General features: G+C 54.5%; 2 protein-coding genes across 2 annotated transcripts in view; both read right to left on the bottom strand.

The window, feature by feature from the left end:
• The window catches only part of mical3b (microtubule associated monooxygenase, calponin and LIM domain containing 3b), a gene marked incomplete at its 5' end in the record, with an annotated part of 42,448 nt that overhangs the window by 22,616 nt on the left and 8,347 nt on the right, over positions 1–11,485 (bottom strand). Inside the window, 10 exons of the mRNA XM_083935040.1 lie at positions 64–126; positions 677–774; positions 1,416–1,609; positions 2,193–2,340; positions 2,430–2,511; positions 4,144–4,270; positions 5,015–5,130; positions 6,836–7,093; positions 9,009–9,109; positions 9,240–9,395. Coding sequence (XP_083791166.1) covers positions 64–126; positions 677–774; positions 1,416–1,609; positions 2,193–2,340; positions 2,430–2,511; positions 4,144–4,270; positions 5,015–5,130; positions 6,836–7,093; positions 9,009–9,109; positions 9,240–9,395 — 1,343 coding nt within the window. The remainder of the gene's footprint in view (positions 1–63; positions 127–676; positions 775–1,415; positions 1,610–2,192; positions 2,341–2,429; positions 2,512–4,143; positions 4,271–5,014; positions 5,131–6,835; positions 7,094–9,008; positions 9,110–9,239; positions 9,396–11,485) is intronic.
• irf5 (interferon regulatory factor 5) overlaps positions 1–11,485 on the bottom strand; it is a 183,451-nt gene that overhangs the window by 166,451 nt on the left and 5,515 nt on the right. The gene's annotated exons all lie outside the window — the stretch shown is intronic.

Genomic DNA, 11,485 nt, shown 5'->3' with positions numbered 1-11,485 from the left:
GATTGGCTGTTCAAACAGGAAGTGATGACACATCAGAAACGGCGTGACGCTGTGTCCACTGACCTCCGGCTGCTCTTCACACGACCGACTGGTCCTCCTCTTCTTCCCCACAGCGTCCTTCTGCTCCTGAAGAGACAAAGATTCAAAGAGGCAAAGATTCAAAGAGACAAAGACTGAAAGGGACAGAGTGACACAGAGACAAAGAGACAAAGATTCAAAGAGTCAACGAGTCAAAGGGGCAGAGTGTCAGAGAGTCAAAGACACAAAGACTCAGAGGGACAAAGACACAAGGAGTCAAAGCGTCAAAGAGACAAAGAGTCAAAGACACTAAGACTCAGAGAGACAAAGACACAAGGAGTCAAAGAGTCAGAGAGACAGAGAAACAACGATTCAAAGAGTCAAAGAGGCATAGAGACAAAGACACAAGGAGTCAAATAGACAAAGAGTCAAAGAGACAAAGGGTCAAAGAGACAAAGGGTCAAAGACTCAAAGAGACAAAGACACAAAGAGTCAAAGAGTGAAAGAGACAAAAAGTCAAATAGACTCAGAGACAAAGACACAAAGAGACAAAGGCACAAGGAGCCAAAGAGACAAAGATTCAAAGAGTCAAAGACACAAAGAGACAAAGATTCAAAGAGACAAAGATTCAAAGAGACAAAGACACAAAGAGTCAGACCTTTGGGTTCCTCTTCCTGGACGGGCTGAGTCCCAGTCTGCTGAGCAGAGACGCCGGAGTCATGAGAGCAGATCTGAGGTCACCGCTGCGCCCAAGACCTGCACCAGGGACAGACAGGAAGTCCCCGGAGTCACTTCCTGTTCCCTGGAGTCACTTCCTGTTCACTGAAGTCACTTCCTGTTCCCTCGACTAAAGTCACTTCCTGTTCCCTCGACTGAAATCACTTCCTGTTCCCTCGTCTGAAGTCACTTCCTGTTCCCTCCACTGAAGTCACTTCCTGTTCCCTCCAATGAAGTCACTTCCTGTTCCCTCATCTGAAGTCACTCTCACCTGCGGGGGGCGTGTCTCGCCTGCGGGGGGCATGTCTCACCTGTGGGGGCGTGTCTCATCTGCGGGGGGCGTGTCTCGCCTGCGGGGGGCATGTCTCACCTGTGGGGGCGTATCTCATCTGTGGGGGCGTGTCTCACCTGTGGGGGGCGTGTCTCACCTGTGGGGGCGTATCTCATCTGTGGGGGCGTGTCTCATCTGCGGGGGGCGTGTCTCACCTGTGGGGGCGTATCTCACCCGCGGGGGCGTGTCTTACATGTGGGGGCGTGTCTCACCTGTGGGGGGCGTGTCTCACCTGTGGGGGCGTATCTCACCTGCGGGGGGCGTGTCTCACCTGTGGGGGCGTGTCTCACCTGCGGGGGCGTGTCTCGCCTGTGGGGGGGCGTGTCTCACCTGCGGGGGCGTGTCTCACCTGCGGGGGGCGTGTCCCTCAGCAGCGTGTACAGCTGGCTCAGGTACAGGACCATGGACAGAGGGTCGGGGTCTCCTGAACGCATCATCTCCTCCACCGTCACCAGGGGCGACGCCCCCAGGTGACGCTCCGCCACCGCCAACGCCAGACGGGTGTTAGCCTCCACCGAGGACACGTCCAGGGACAGGAAGTCTCTGAGGACACACAGGCAGGGGGACAGACAGACAGACAGACAGACAGACAGACAGGAGGACAGACAGGAGGACAGACAGACAGGAGGACAGACAGACAGACAGGAGGACAGACAGACAGGAGGACAGACAGGAGGACAGACAGACAGACAGACAGACAGACAGGAGGACAGACAGACAGACAGACAGACAGACAGACAGGAGGACAGACAGGAGGACAGACAGACAGACAGACAGACAGACAGGAGGACAGACAGACAGGAGGACAGACAGACAGGAGGACAGACAGGAGGACAGACAGACAGGAGGACAGACAGGAGGGCAGACAGACAGACAGACAGGAGGACAGACAGACAGACAGACAGACAGGAGGACAGACAGACAGACAGGAGGACAGACAGACAGACAGACAGACAGACAGACAGGAGGACAGACAGACAGGAGGACAGACAGACAGGAGGACAGACAGACAGACAGGAGGACAGACAGGAGGACAGACAGACAGACAGGAGGACAGACAGACAGACAGGTATAATAACAGGTGAGAGCGCACAGACAGAAGCAGTCGAGTGCAGATGGGACGTACATGAGGTCGGGGCGGTGGCGGTGGATCAGGGCGCAGAGAGCCAGGCCGCTCCTCCAGGAAGTGGTCAGGTCGCTCACGGTGACGCCGCGGTAACCACGCGTCTGCTCCTGACACCACGTCAGCAGCTCATTGGACTGAGAGGACGGACCTATCAGAGAGGAGACGGGGACAGGCGGCCAATCACGTCACAGCTCCTCCACCCTGTGATAATGTGTTTGGTATCGAACCGGGACTCACTCTGTGGGGACGGCAGCCGCGTGATGTCACCGCCGTCTCTGTCTGGCCCCGCCTCCTCACCTGTGTCCACCAGGTGCCTCACCTGAAAGACCGAAGACAGGTGTCACCCCCTCAGCTCCAGCCTCTGATCCTGGATCAGGTCTCAGGGGCAGCAGCTCCAGCCTCTGATCCTGGATCAGGTCTCAGGGGGCAGCAGCTCCAGCCTCTGATCCTGGATCAGGTCTCAGGGGCAGCAGCTCCAGCCTCTGATCCTGGATCAGGTCTCAGGGGCAGCAGCTCCAGCCTCTGATCCTGGATCAGGTCTCAGGGGCAGCAGCTCCAGCCTCTGATCCTGGATCAGGTCTCAGGGGCAGCAGCTCCAGCCTCTGGTCCTGGATCAGGTCTCAGGGGCAGCAGCTCCAGTCTCTGATCCTGGATCAGGTCTCAGGGGCAGCAGCTCCAGCCTCTGGTCCTGGATCAGGTCTCAGGGGCAGCAGCTCCAGTCTCTGATCCTGGATCAGGTCTCAGGGGCAGCAGCTCCAGCCCCTGATCCTGGATCAGGTCTCAGGGGCAGCAGCTCCAGCTTGGACGGTTCCCCGTGTCCCCCTCCTGAGGTGCTGAATGGTGGTCCAGAAGCACCTCGGTGCCCCCCAAAGTCCTTCTCCAGGACTTCTCTGAACTCCTCCCACATGTACCTGTGCAGGTGTGAGCAGCCTCAGGTGGGGGGGCGTACCTGTGCAGGTGTGAGCAGCCTCAGGTGGGGGGGCGTACCTGTGCAGGTGTGAGCAGCCTCAGGTGGGGGGGCGTACCTGTGCAGGTGTGAGCAGCCTCAGGTGGGGGGGCGTACCTGTGCAGGTGTGAGCAGCCTCAGGTTGGGGTTCAGGCGTACCTGTGCAGGTGTGAGCAGCCTCAGGTGGGGTTCAGGCGTACCTGTGCAGGTGTGAGCAGCCTCAGGTGGGGGGGCGTACCTGTGCAGGTGTGAGCAGCCTCAGGTGGGGGTCAGGCGTACCTGTGCAGGTGTGAGCAGCCTCAGGTGGGGGGGCGTACCTGTGCATGTGTGAGCAGCCTCAGGTGGGGGGGCGTACCTGTGCAGGTGTGAGCAGCCTCAGGTGGGGGTCAGGCGTACCTGTGCAGGTGTGAGCAGCCTCAGGTGGGGGTCAGGCGTACCTGTGCAGGTGTGAGCAGCCTCAGGTGGGGCTCAGGCGTACCTGTGCAGGTGTGAGCAGCCTCAGGTGGGGGGGCGTACCTGTGCAGGTGTGAGCAGCCTCAGGTGGGGGGGCGTACCTGTGCAGGTGTGAGCAGCCTCAGGTGGGGGGGCGTACCTGTGCAGGTGTGAGCAGCCTCAGGTGGGGGGGCGTACCTGTGCAGGTGTGAGCAGCCTCAGGTGGGGGGGGGGTCAGGCGTACCTGTGCAGGTGTGAGCAGCCTCGGGGGGGGGGGGGGGGGGGTCAGGCGTACCTGTGCAGGTGTGAGCAGCCTCAGGTGGGGGGGCGTACCTGTGCAGGTGTGAGCAGCCTCAGGTGGGGGTCAGGCGTACCTGTGCAGGTGTGATTAGCCTCAGGTGGGGGGGCGTACCTGTGCAGGTGTGAGCAGCCTCAGGTTGGGGTTCAGGCGTACCTGTGCAGGTGTGAGCAGCCTCAGGGGGGGGGCTCAGGCGTACCTGTGCAGGTGTGAGCAGCCTCAGGTGGGGGGGCGTACCTGTGCAGGTGTGAGCAGCCTCAGGTGGGGGGGCGTACCTGTGCAGGTGTGAGCAGCCTCAGGTTGGGGTTCAGGTATCTGGTGGTCGGGTCGACGGTGAACAGGCCGATGTTCTTCTGAAGGTTCTCTGGAGTCGTCTGAGGGAGGAGACGGTACAGACTCTCTCTGAGAGACAGACAGGTGGAGAGAGAGACAGGTGGAGAGAGAGACAGGTAGAGAGACAGACAGGTGGAGAGAGAGACAGGTGGAGAGAGAGACAGGTGGAGAGACAGACAGGTGGAGAGACAGACAGGTGGAGAGAGAGACAGGTGGAGAGACAGACGGGTGGAGAGACAGACAGGTGGAGAGACAGACAGGTGGAGAGACAGACAGGTGGAGAGACAGACGGGTGGAGAGAGAGACAGGTGGAGAGAGAGACAGGTGGAGAGAGAGACAGGTGGAGAGACAGACAGGTAGAGAGACAGACGGGTGGAGAGACAGACAGGTGGAGAGACAGACGGGTGGAGAGAGAGACAGGTAGAGAGACAGACAGGTGGAGAGAGAGACAGGTGGAGAGACAGACAGGTAGAGAGACAGACGGGTGGAGAGACAGACAGGTGGAGAGACAGACGGGTGGAGAGAGAGACAGGTGGAGAGAGAGACAGGTGGAGAGACAGACAGGTGGAGAGACAGACAGGTGGAGAGACAGACGGGTGGAGAGAGAGACAGGTGGAGAGACAGACAGGTGGAGAGACAGACGGGTGGAGAGAGAGACAGGTGGAGAGACAGACAGGTGGAGAGACAGACGGGTGGAGAGAGAGACAGGTGGAGAGAGAGACGGGTGGAGAGACAGACGGGTGGAGAGAGAGACAGGTGGAGTCAGTACAGGTGTCACAGGTCACCTGTCTGTGGGCGCAGCAGCAGACGCACCTGTCTGCCAGCACGTCCAGCGGAGCGACGCCTTCACACCAGCGGCGGATCATCCAGGACGAGTCGAGAGCTGCGAGGAAGCCACGGGCTACTCCTGTGCCCATGGGCCAGAAGGGCTGCAGACAGACAGGCAGACAGACAGGCAGACAGACAGGCAGGGGAGAGACAGACAGGCAGGGGGAGGGACAGACAGGCAGGCAGGGGGAGAGACAGACAGGCAGGGGGAGAGACAGACAGGCAGGCAGGGGGAGAGACAGACAGGCAGGCAGACAGGCAGAAAGACAGGCAGGGGGAGAGACAGACAGGCAGACAGACAGGCAGACAGACAGGCAGGGGAGATACAGACAGGCAGGGGGAGAGACAGACAGGCAGGGGAGAGACAGACAGGCAGGGGGAGAGACAGACAGACAGGGGAGAGACAGACAGGCAGGGGGAGAGACAGGCAGGGGAGATACAGACAGGCAGGGGGAGAGACAGACAGGCAGGGGAGAGACAGACAGGCAGGGGGAGAGACAGACAGACAGGGGAGAGACAGACAGGCAGGGGGAGAGACAGGCAGGGGGAGAGACAGGCAGGCAGACAGGGGGAGAGACAGACAAGCAGGGGAGAGACAGACAGGCAGGCAGGGGAGGGACAGACAGGCAGGGGGAGAGACAGACAGGCAGGCAGGCAGACAGACAGGCAGGGGGAGAGACAGACAGGCAGGGGGAGAGACAGATTGAAAATGAATGGATGCCATTATTAATCAGCAGACACCTGTCTCACCTCCAGCTGACACCTGTCTCACCTCCAGCAGACACCTGTCTCACCTCCAGCAGACACCTGTCTCACCTCCAGCAGACATCTGTCTCACCTTCAGCAGAAACCTGTCTCACCTCCAGCAGACAACTGTCTCACCTCCAGCAGACACCTGTCTCACCTCCAGCTGGTACCTGTCTCACCTCCAGCAGACACCTGTCTCACCTCCAGCAGAGACCTGTCTCACCTCCAGCTGATACCTGTCTCACCTCCAGCAGACACCTGTCTCTCCTCCAGCAGACACCTGTCTCACCTCCAGCAGACACCTGTCTCACCTCCAGCAGACACCTGTCTCACCTCCAGCTGATACCTGTCTCACCTTCAGCAGACACCTGTCTCACCTCCAGCAGACACCTGTCTCACCTCCAGCTGATACCTGTCTCACCTCCAGCAGACACCTGTCTCACCTCCAGCAGAGACCTGTCTCACCTCCAGCTGATACCTGTCTCACCTCCAGCAGACACCTGTCTCTCCTCCAGCAGACACCTGTCTCACCTCCAGCAGACACCTGTCTCACCTCCAGTAGAGACCTGTCTCACCTCCAGCTGATACCTGTCTCACCTTCAGCAGACACCTGTCTCACCTCCAGCAGACACCTGTCTCACCTCCAGCAGACACCTGTCTCACCTCCAGCAGACACCTGTCTCACCTTCAGCAGACACCTGTCTCACCTTCAGCAGACACCTGTCTCACCTCCAGCAGACACCTGTCTCACCTTCAGCAGACACCTGTCTCACCTCCAGCAGACACCTGTCTCACCTTCAGCAGACACCTGTCTCACCTCCAGCTGACACCTGTCTCACCTTCAGCAGACACCTGTCTCACCTTCAGCAGACACCTGTCTCACCTCCAGCAGACACCTGTCTCACCTTCAGCAGACACCTGTCTCACCTCCAGCTGATACCTGTCTCACCTCCAGCTGATACCTGTCTCACCTCCAGCGGACACCTGTCTCACCTCCAGCAGACACCTGTCTCACCTTCAGCTGACACCTGTCTCACCTCCAGCAGACACCTGTCTCACCTCCAGCAGACTGTCTCCCACCAGTGTGACCAGCAGCTGGTACCCGTGGCGTTGGCGAATCATGGCGGCGTTCTCGGACGCGTACATGCTGGTGAAGTCGAACATGGCGACGTCCGGGTGACCGTAGTGGTTCATGGCGAAGTCCAGAGACGGCATCTGGTAGTTGGTGGAGAAGTTGGCGGCCTCACGGGCGTACGCCTGCAATGCATTCTGGTCCACATTCTCCCGAGACAGAAGCGACTCCGTGTCCACAAAGTCCTGAAAGGAAGAAAAGAGACAGACAGGTAAATAAAAAATATTTACCTGTCTGACTCTCTCCTCAGGTGTGATGTACCTGTCTGACTCTCTCCTCAGGTGTGTCGTACCTGTCTGACTCTCTCCTCAGGTGTGACGTACCTGTCTGACTCTCCTCAGGTGTGATGTACCTGTCTGACTCTCTCCTCAGGTGTGACGTACCTGTCTGACTCTCCTCAGGTGTGACGTACCTGTCTGACTCTTGTCTCAGGTGTGACGTACCTGTCTGACTCTCCTCAGGTGTGATGTACCTGTCTGACTCTCTCCTCAGGTGTGTCGTACCTGTCTGACTCTCTCCTCAGGTGTGACGTACCTGTCTGACTCTCCTCAGGTGTGATGTACCTGTCTGACTCTCTCCTCAGGTGTGACGTACCTGTCTGACTCTCCTCAGGTGTGACGTACCTGTCTGACTCTTGTCTCAGGTGTGACGTACCTGTCTGACTCTCCTCAGGTGTGATGTACCTGTCTGACTCTCCTCAGGTGTGATGTACCTGTCTGACTCTCCTCAGGTGTGACGTACCTGTCTGACTCTCTTCTCAGGTGTGTCGTACCTGTCTGACTCTCCTCAGGTGTGTCGTACCTGTCTGACTCTCTCCTCAGGTGTGACGTACCTGTCTGACTCTCCTCAGGTGTGTCGTACCTGTCTGACTCTCTTCTCAGGTGTGACGTACCTGTCTGACTCTCCTCAGGTGTGACGTACCTGTCTGACTCTCCTCAGGTGTATCCAGGTGTGTCGTACCTGTCTGACTCTCTCCTCAGGTGTGACGTACCTGTCTGACTCTTGTCTCAGGTGTGACGTACCTGTCTGACTCTCTCCTTAGGTGTGACGTACCTGTCTGACTCTCTCCTCAGGTGTGACGTACCTGTCTGACACTCCTCAGGTGTGTCGTACCTGTCTGACTCTCTCCTTAGTTGTGACGTACCTGTCTGACTCTCTCCTCAGGTGTGACGTACCTGTCTGACTCTCTCCTCAGGTGTGTCGTACCTGTCTGACTCTCTCCTCAAGTGTGACGTACCTGTCTGACTCTCTCCTCAGGTGTGACGTACCTGTCTGACTCTCCTCAGGTGTGACGTACCTGTCTGACTCTCCTCAGGTGTGACGTACCTGTCTGACTCTCTCCTCAGGTGTGACGTACCTGTCTGACTCTCTCCTCAGGTGTGACGTACCAGTCTGACTCTCCTCAGGTGTGATGTACCTGTCTGACTCTCTCCTCAGGTGTGACGTACCTGTCTGACTCTCTTCTCAGGTGTGACGTACCTGTCTGACTCTCCTCAGGTGTATCCAGGTGTGTCGTACCTGTCTGACTCTCTCCTCAGGTGTGACGTACCTGTCTGACTCTCTCCTCAGGTGTGACGTACCTGTCTGACTCTCCTCAGGTGTGACGTACCTGTCTGACTCTCCTCAGGTGTGACGTACCTGTCTGACTCTCCTCAGGTGTGACGTACCTGTCTGACTCTTGTCTCAGGTGTGTCGTACCTGTCTGACTCTCTCCTCAGGTGTATCCAGGTGTGACGTACCTGTCTGACTCTCTCCTCAGGTGTGTCGTACCTGTCTGACTCTCTCCTCAGGTGTGACGTACCTGTCTGACTCTCTCCTCAGGTGTGACGTACCTGTCTGACTCTCCTCAGGTGTGTCGTACCTGTCTGACTCTCCTCAGGTGTATCCAGATGTGACGTACCTGTCTGACTCTCTCCTCAGGTGTGACGTACCTGTCTGACTCTCTCCTCAGGTGTGTCGTACCTGTCTGACTCTCCTCAGGTGTATCCAGGTGTGACGTACCTGTCTGACTCTTCTCAGGTGTGTCGTACCTGTCTGACTCTCTCCTCAGGTGTGTCGTACCTGTCTGACTCTCCTCAGGTGTATCCAGGTGTGTCGTACCTGTCTGATGACTCTCTTCTCCAGCAGACTCTGTTTCTTCGCCGTCATCACAAAGTAGTGCGTGTCGTCTTTGTAGTAGACGATGTTTTCCAGATCGATTCCTGAAAAACATCAAACATCAAACCGTGACTCTGATCACACGTCTGTGGCGTGGGGAGGGGGGGGGCGTGGCGTGTTGCGTGGCGTGCTCCGTGGCGTGCTCCGTGGCGTGCTCCGTGGCGTGCTCCGTACCCGTTTCCTGTCTCAGTTCCTGGAAGAACCTCTGGTTGAAGATGGAGGCGACGCCGCTGATCTCCTCCACTTTGGCCTCGGCCCTCGTGTTCCTGTTTTTGAAGTTTGCCGTGATGGCGATCGCCAACTTCCCTCTGAACTCCTTACGCCTGAAACCTGCTCACACAGAGACCGTTAAGTGACCGTTAAGTTCGGTCACTGAAGGAGACGGTTAAGTTTAGTCTCTAAAGGAGACCGTTAAGTTTAGTCTCTAAAGGAGACGGTTAAGTTTAGTCTCTAAAGGAGACGGTTAAGTTTAGTCTCTAAAGGAGACGGTTAAGTTTAGTCACTAAAGGAGACGGTTAAGTTTAGTCTCTAAAGGAGACGGTTAAGTTTAGTCTCTAAAGGAGACGGTTAAGTTTAGTCACTAAAGGAGACGGTTAAGTTTAGTCACTAAAGGAGACGGTTAAGTTTAGTCTCTAAAGGAGACGGTTAAGTTTAGTCACTAAAGGAGACGGTTAAGTTTAGTCTCTAAAGGAGACGGTTAAGTTTAGTCACTAAAGGAGACGGTTAAGTTTAGTCACTAAAGGAGACGGTTAAGTTTAGTCTCTAAAGGAGACGGTTAAGTTTAGTCACTAAAGGAGACGGTTAAGTTTAGTCTCTAAAGGAGACGGTTAAGTTTAGACACTAAAGGTGACGGTTAAGTTTAGACACTAAAGGAGACGGTTAAGTTTAGTCTCTAAAGGAGACGGTTAAGTTTAGACACTAAAGGAGACGGTTAAGTTTAGTCACTAAAGGAGACGGTTAAGTTTAGTCACTAAAGGAGACGGTTAAGTTTAGACTCTAAAGGAGACGGTTAAGTTTAGTCTCTAAAGGAGACGGTTAAGTTCAGACACTAAAGGAGACCGTTAAGTTTAGACACTAAAGGAGACGGTTAAGTTTAGTCTCTAAAGGAGACGGTTAAGTTTAGACACTAAAGGAGACGGTTAAGTTTAGACACTAAAGGAGACGGTTAAGTTTAGTCACTAAAGGAGACGGTTAAGTTTAGACACTAAAGGAGACGGTTAAGTTTAGTCTCTAAAGGAGACGGTTAAGTTTAGACACTAAAGGAGACGGTTAAGTTTAGACTCTAAAGGAGACGGTTAAGTTTAGTCTCTAAAGGAGACGGTTAAGTTTAGACACTAAAGGAGACGGTTAAGTTTAGTCTCTAAAGGAGACGGTTAAGTTTAGACACTAAAGGAGACGGTTAAGTTTAGACACTAAAGGAGACGGTTAAGTTTAGTCACTAAAGGAGACGGTTAAGTTTAGACACTAAAGGAGACGGTTAAGTTTAGTCTCTAAAGGAGACGGTTAAGTTTAGACACTAAAGGAGACGGTTAAGTTTAGACACTAAAGGAGACGGTTAAGTTTAGTCACTAAAGGAGACGGTTAAGTTTAGTCTCTAAAGGAGACGGTTAAGTTTAGACACTAAAGGTGACGGTTAAGTTTAGACACTAAAGGAGACGGTTAAGTTTAGTCTCTAAAGGAGACGGTTAAGTTTAGTCACTAAAGGAGACGGTTAAGTTTAGTCACTAAAGGAGACGGTTAAGTTTAGACACTAAAGGAGACGGTTAAGTTTAGACTCTAAAGGAGACGGTTAAGTTTAGTCACTAAAGGAGACGGTTAAGTTTAGTCACTAAAGGAGACGGTTAAGTTTAGTCTCTAAAGGAGACGGTTAAGTTTAGACACTAAAGGAGACGGTTAAGTTTAGTCACTAAAGGAGACGGTTAAGTTTTGTCTCTAAAGGAGACGGTTAAGTTTAGTCACTAAAGGAGACGGTTAAGTTTAGTCACTAAAGGAGACGGTTAAGTTTAGTCACTAAAGGAGACGGTTAAGTTTAGTCACTAAAGGAGACGGTTAAGTTTAGACACTAAAGGAGACGGTTAAGTTTAGTCACTAAAGGAGACGGTTAAGTTTAGTCTCTAAAGGAGACGGTTAAGTTTAGTCACTAAAGGAGACGGTTAAGTTTAGTCACTAAAGGAGACGGTTAAGTTTAGTCACTAAAGGAGACGGTTAAGTTTAGTCACTAAAGGAGACGGTTAAGTTTAGTCTCTAAAGGAGACGGTTAAGTTTAGTCACTAAAGGAGACGGTTAAGTTTAGTCACTAAAGGAGACGGTTAAGTTTAGACACTAAAGGAGACGGTTAAGTTTAGTCACTAAAGGAGACGGTTAAGTTTAGTCTCTAAAGGAGACGGTTAAGTTTAGTCACTAAAGGAGACGGTTAAGTT

The sequence above is a fragment of the Echiichthys vipera genome (assembly GCF_963691815.1).
Source record: "Echiichthys vipera genome assembly, chromosome: 20".
In the NCBI taxonomy this organism is placed as follows: Eukaryota; Metazoa; Chordata; class Actinopteri; order Perciformes; family Trachinidae; genus Echiichthys; species Echiichthys vipera.
Note: the sequence above shows the minus strand (reverse complement) of the source record. Positions and strands in the feature narration are given on the sequence as shown.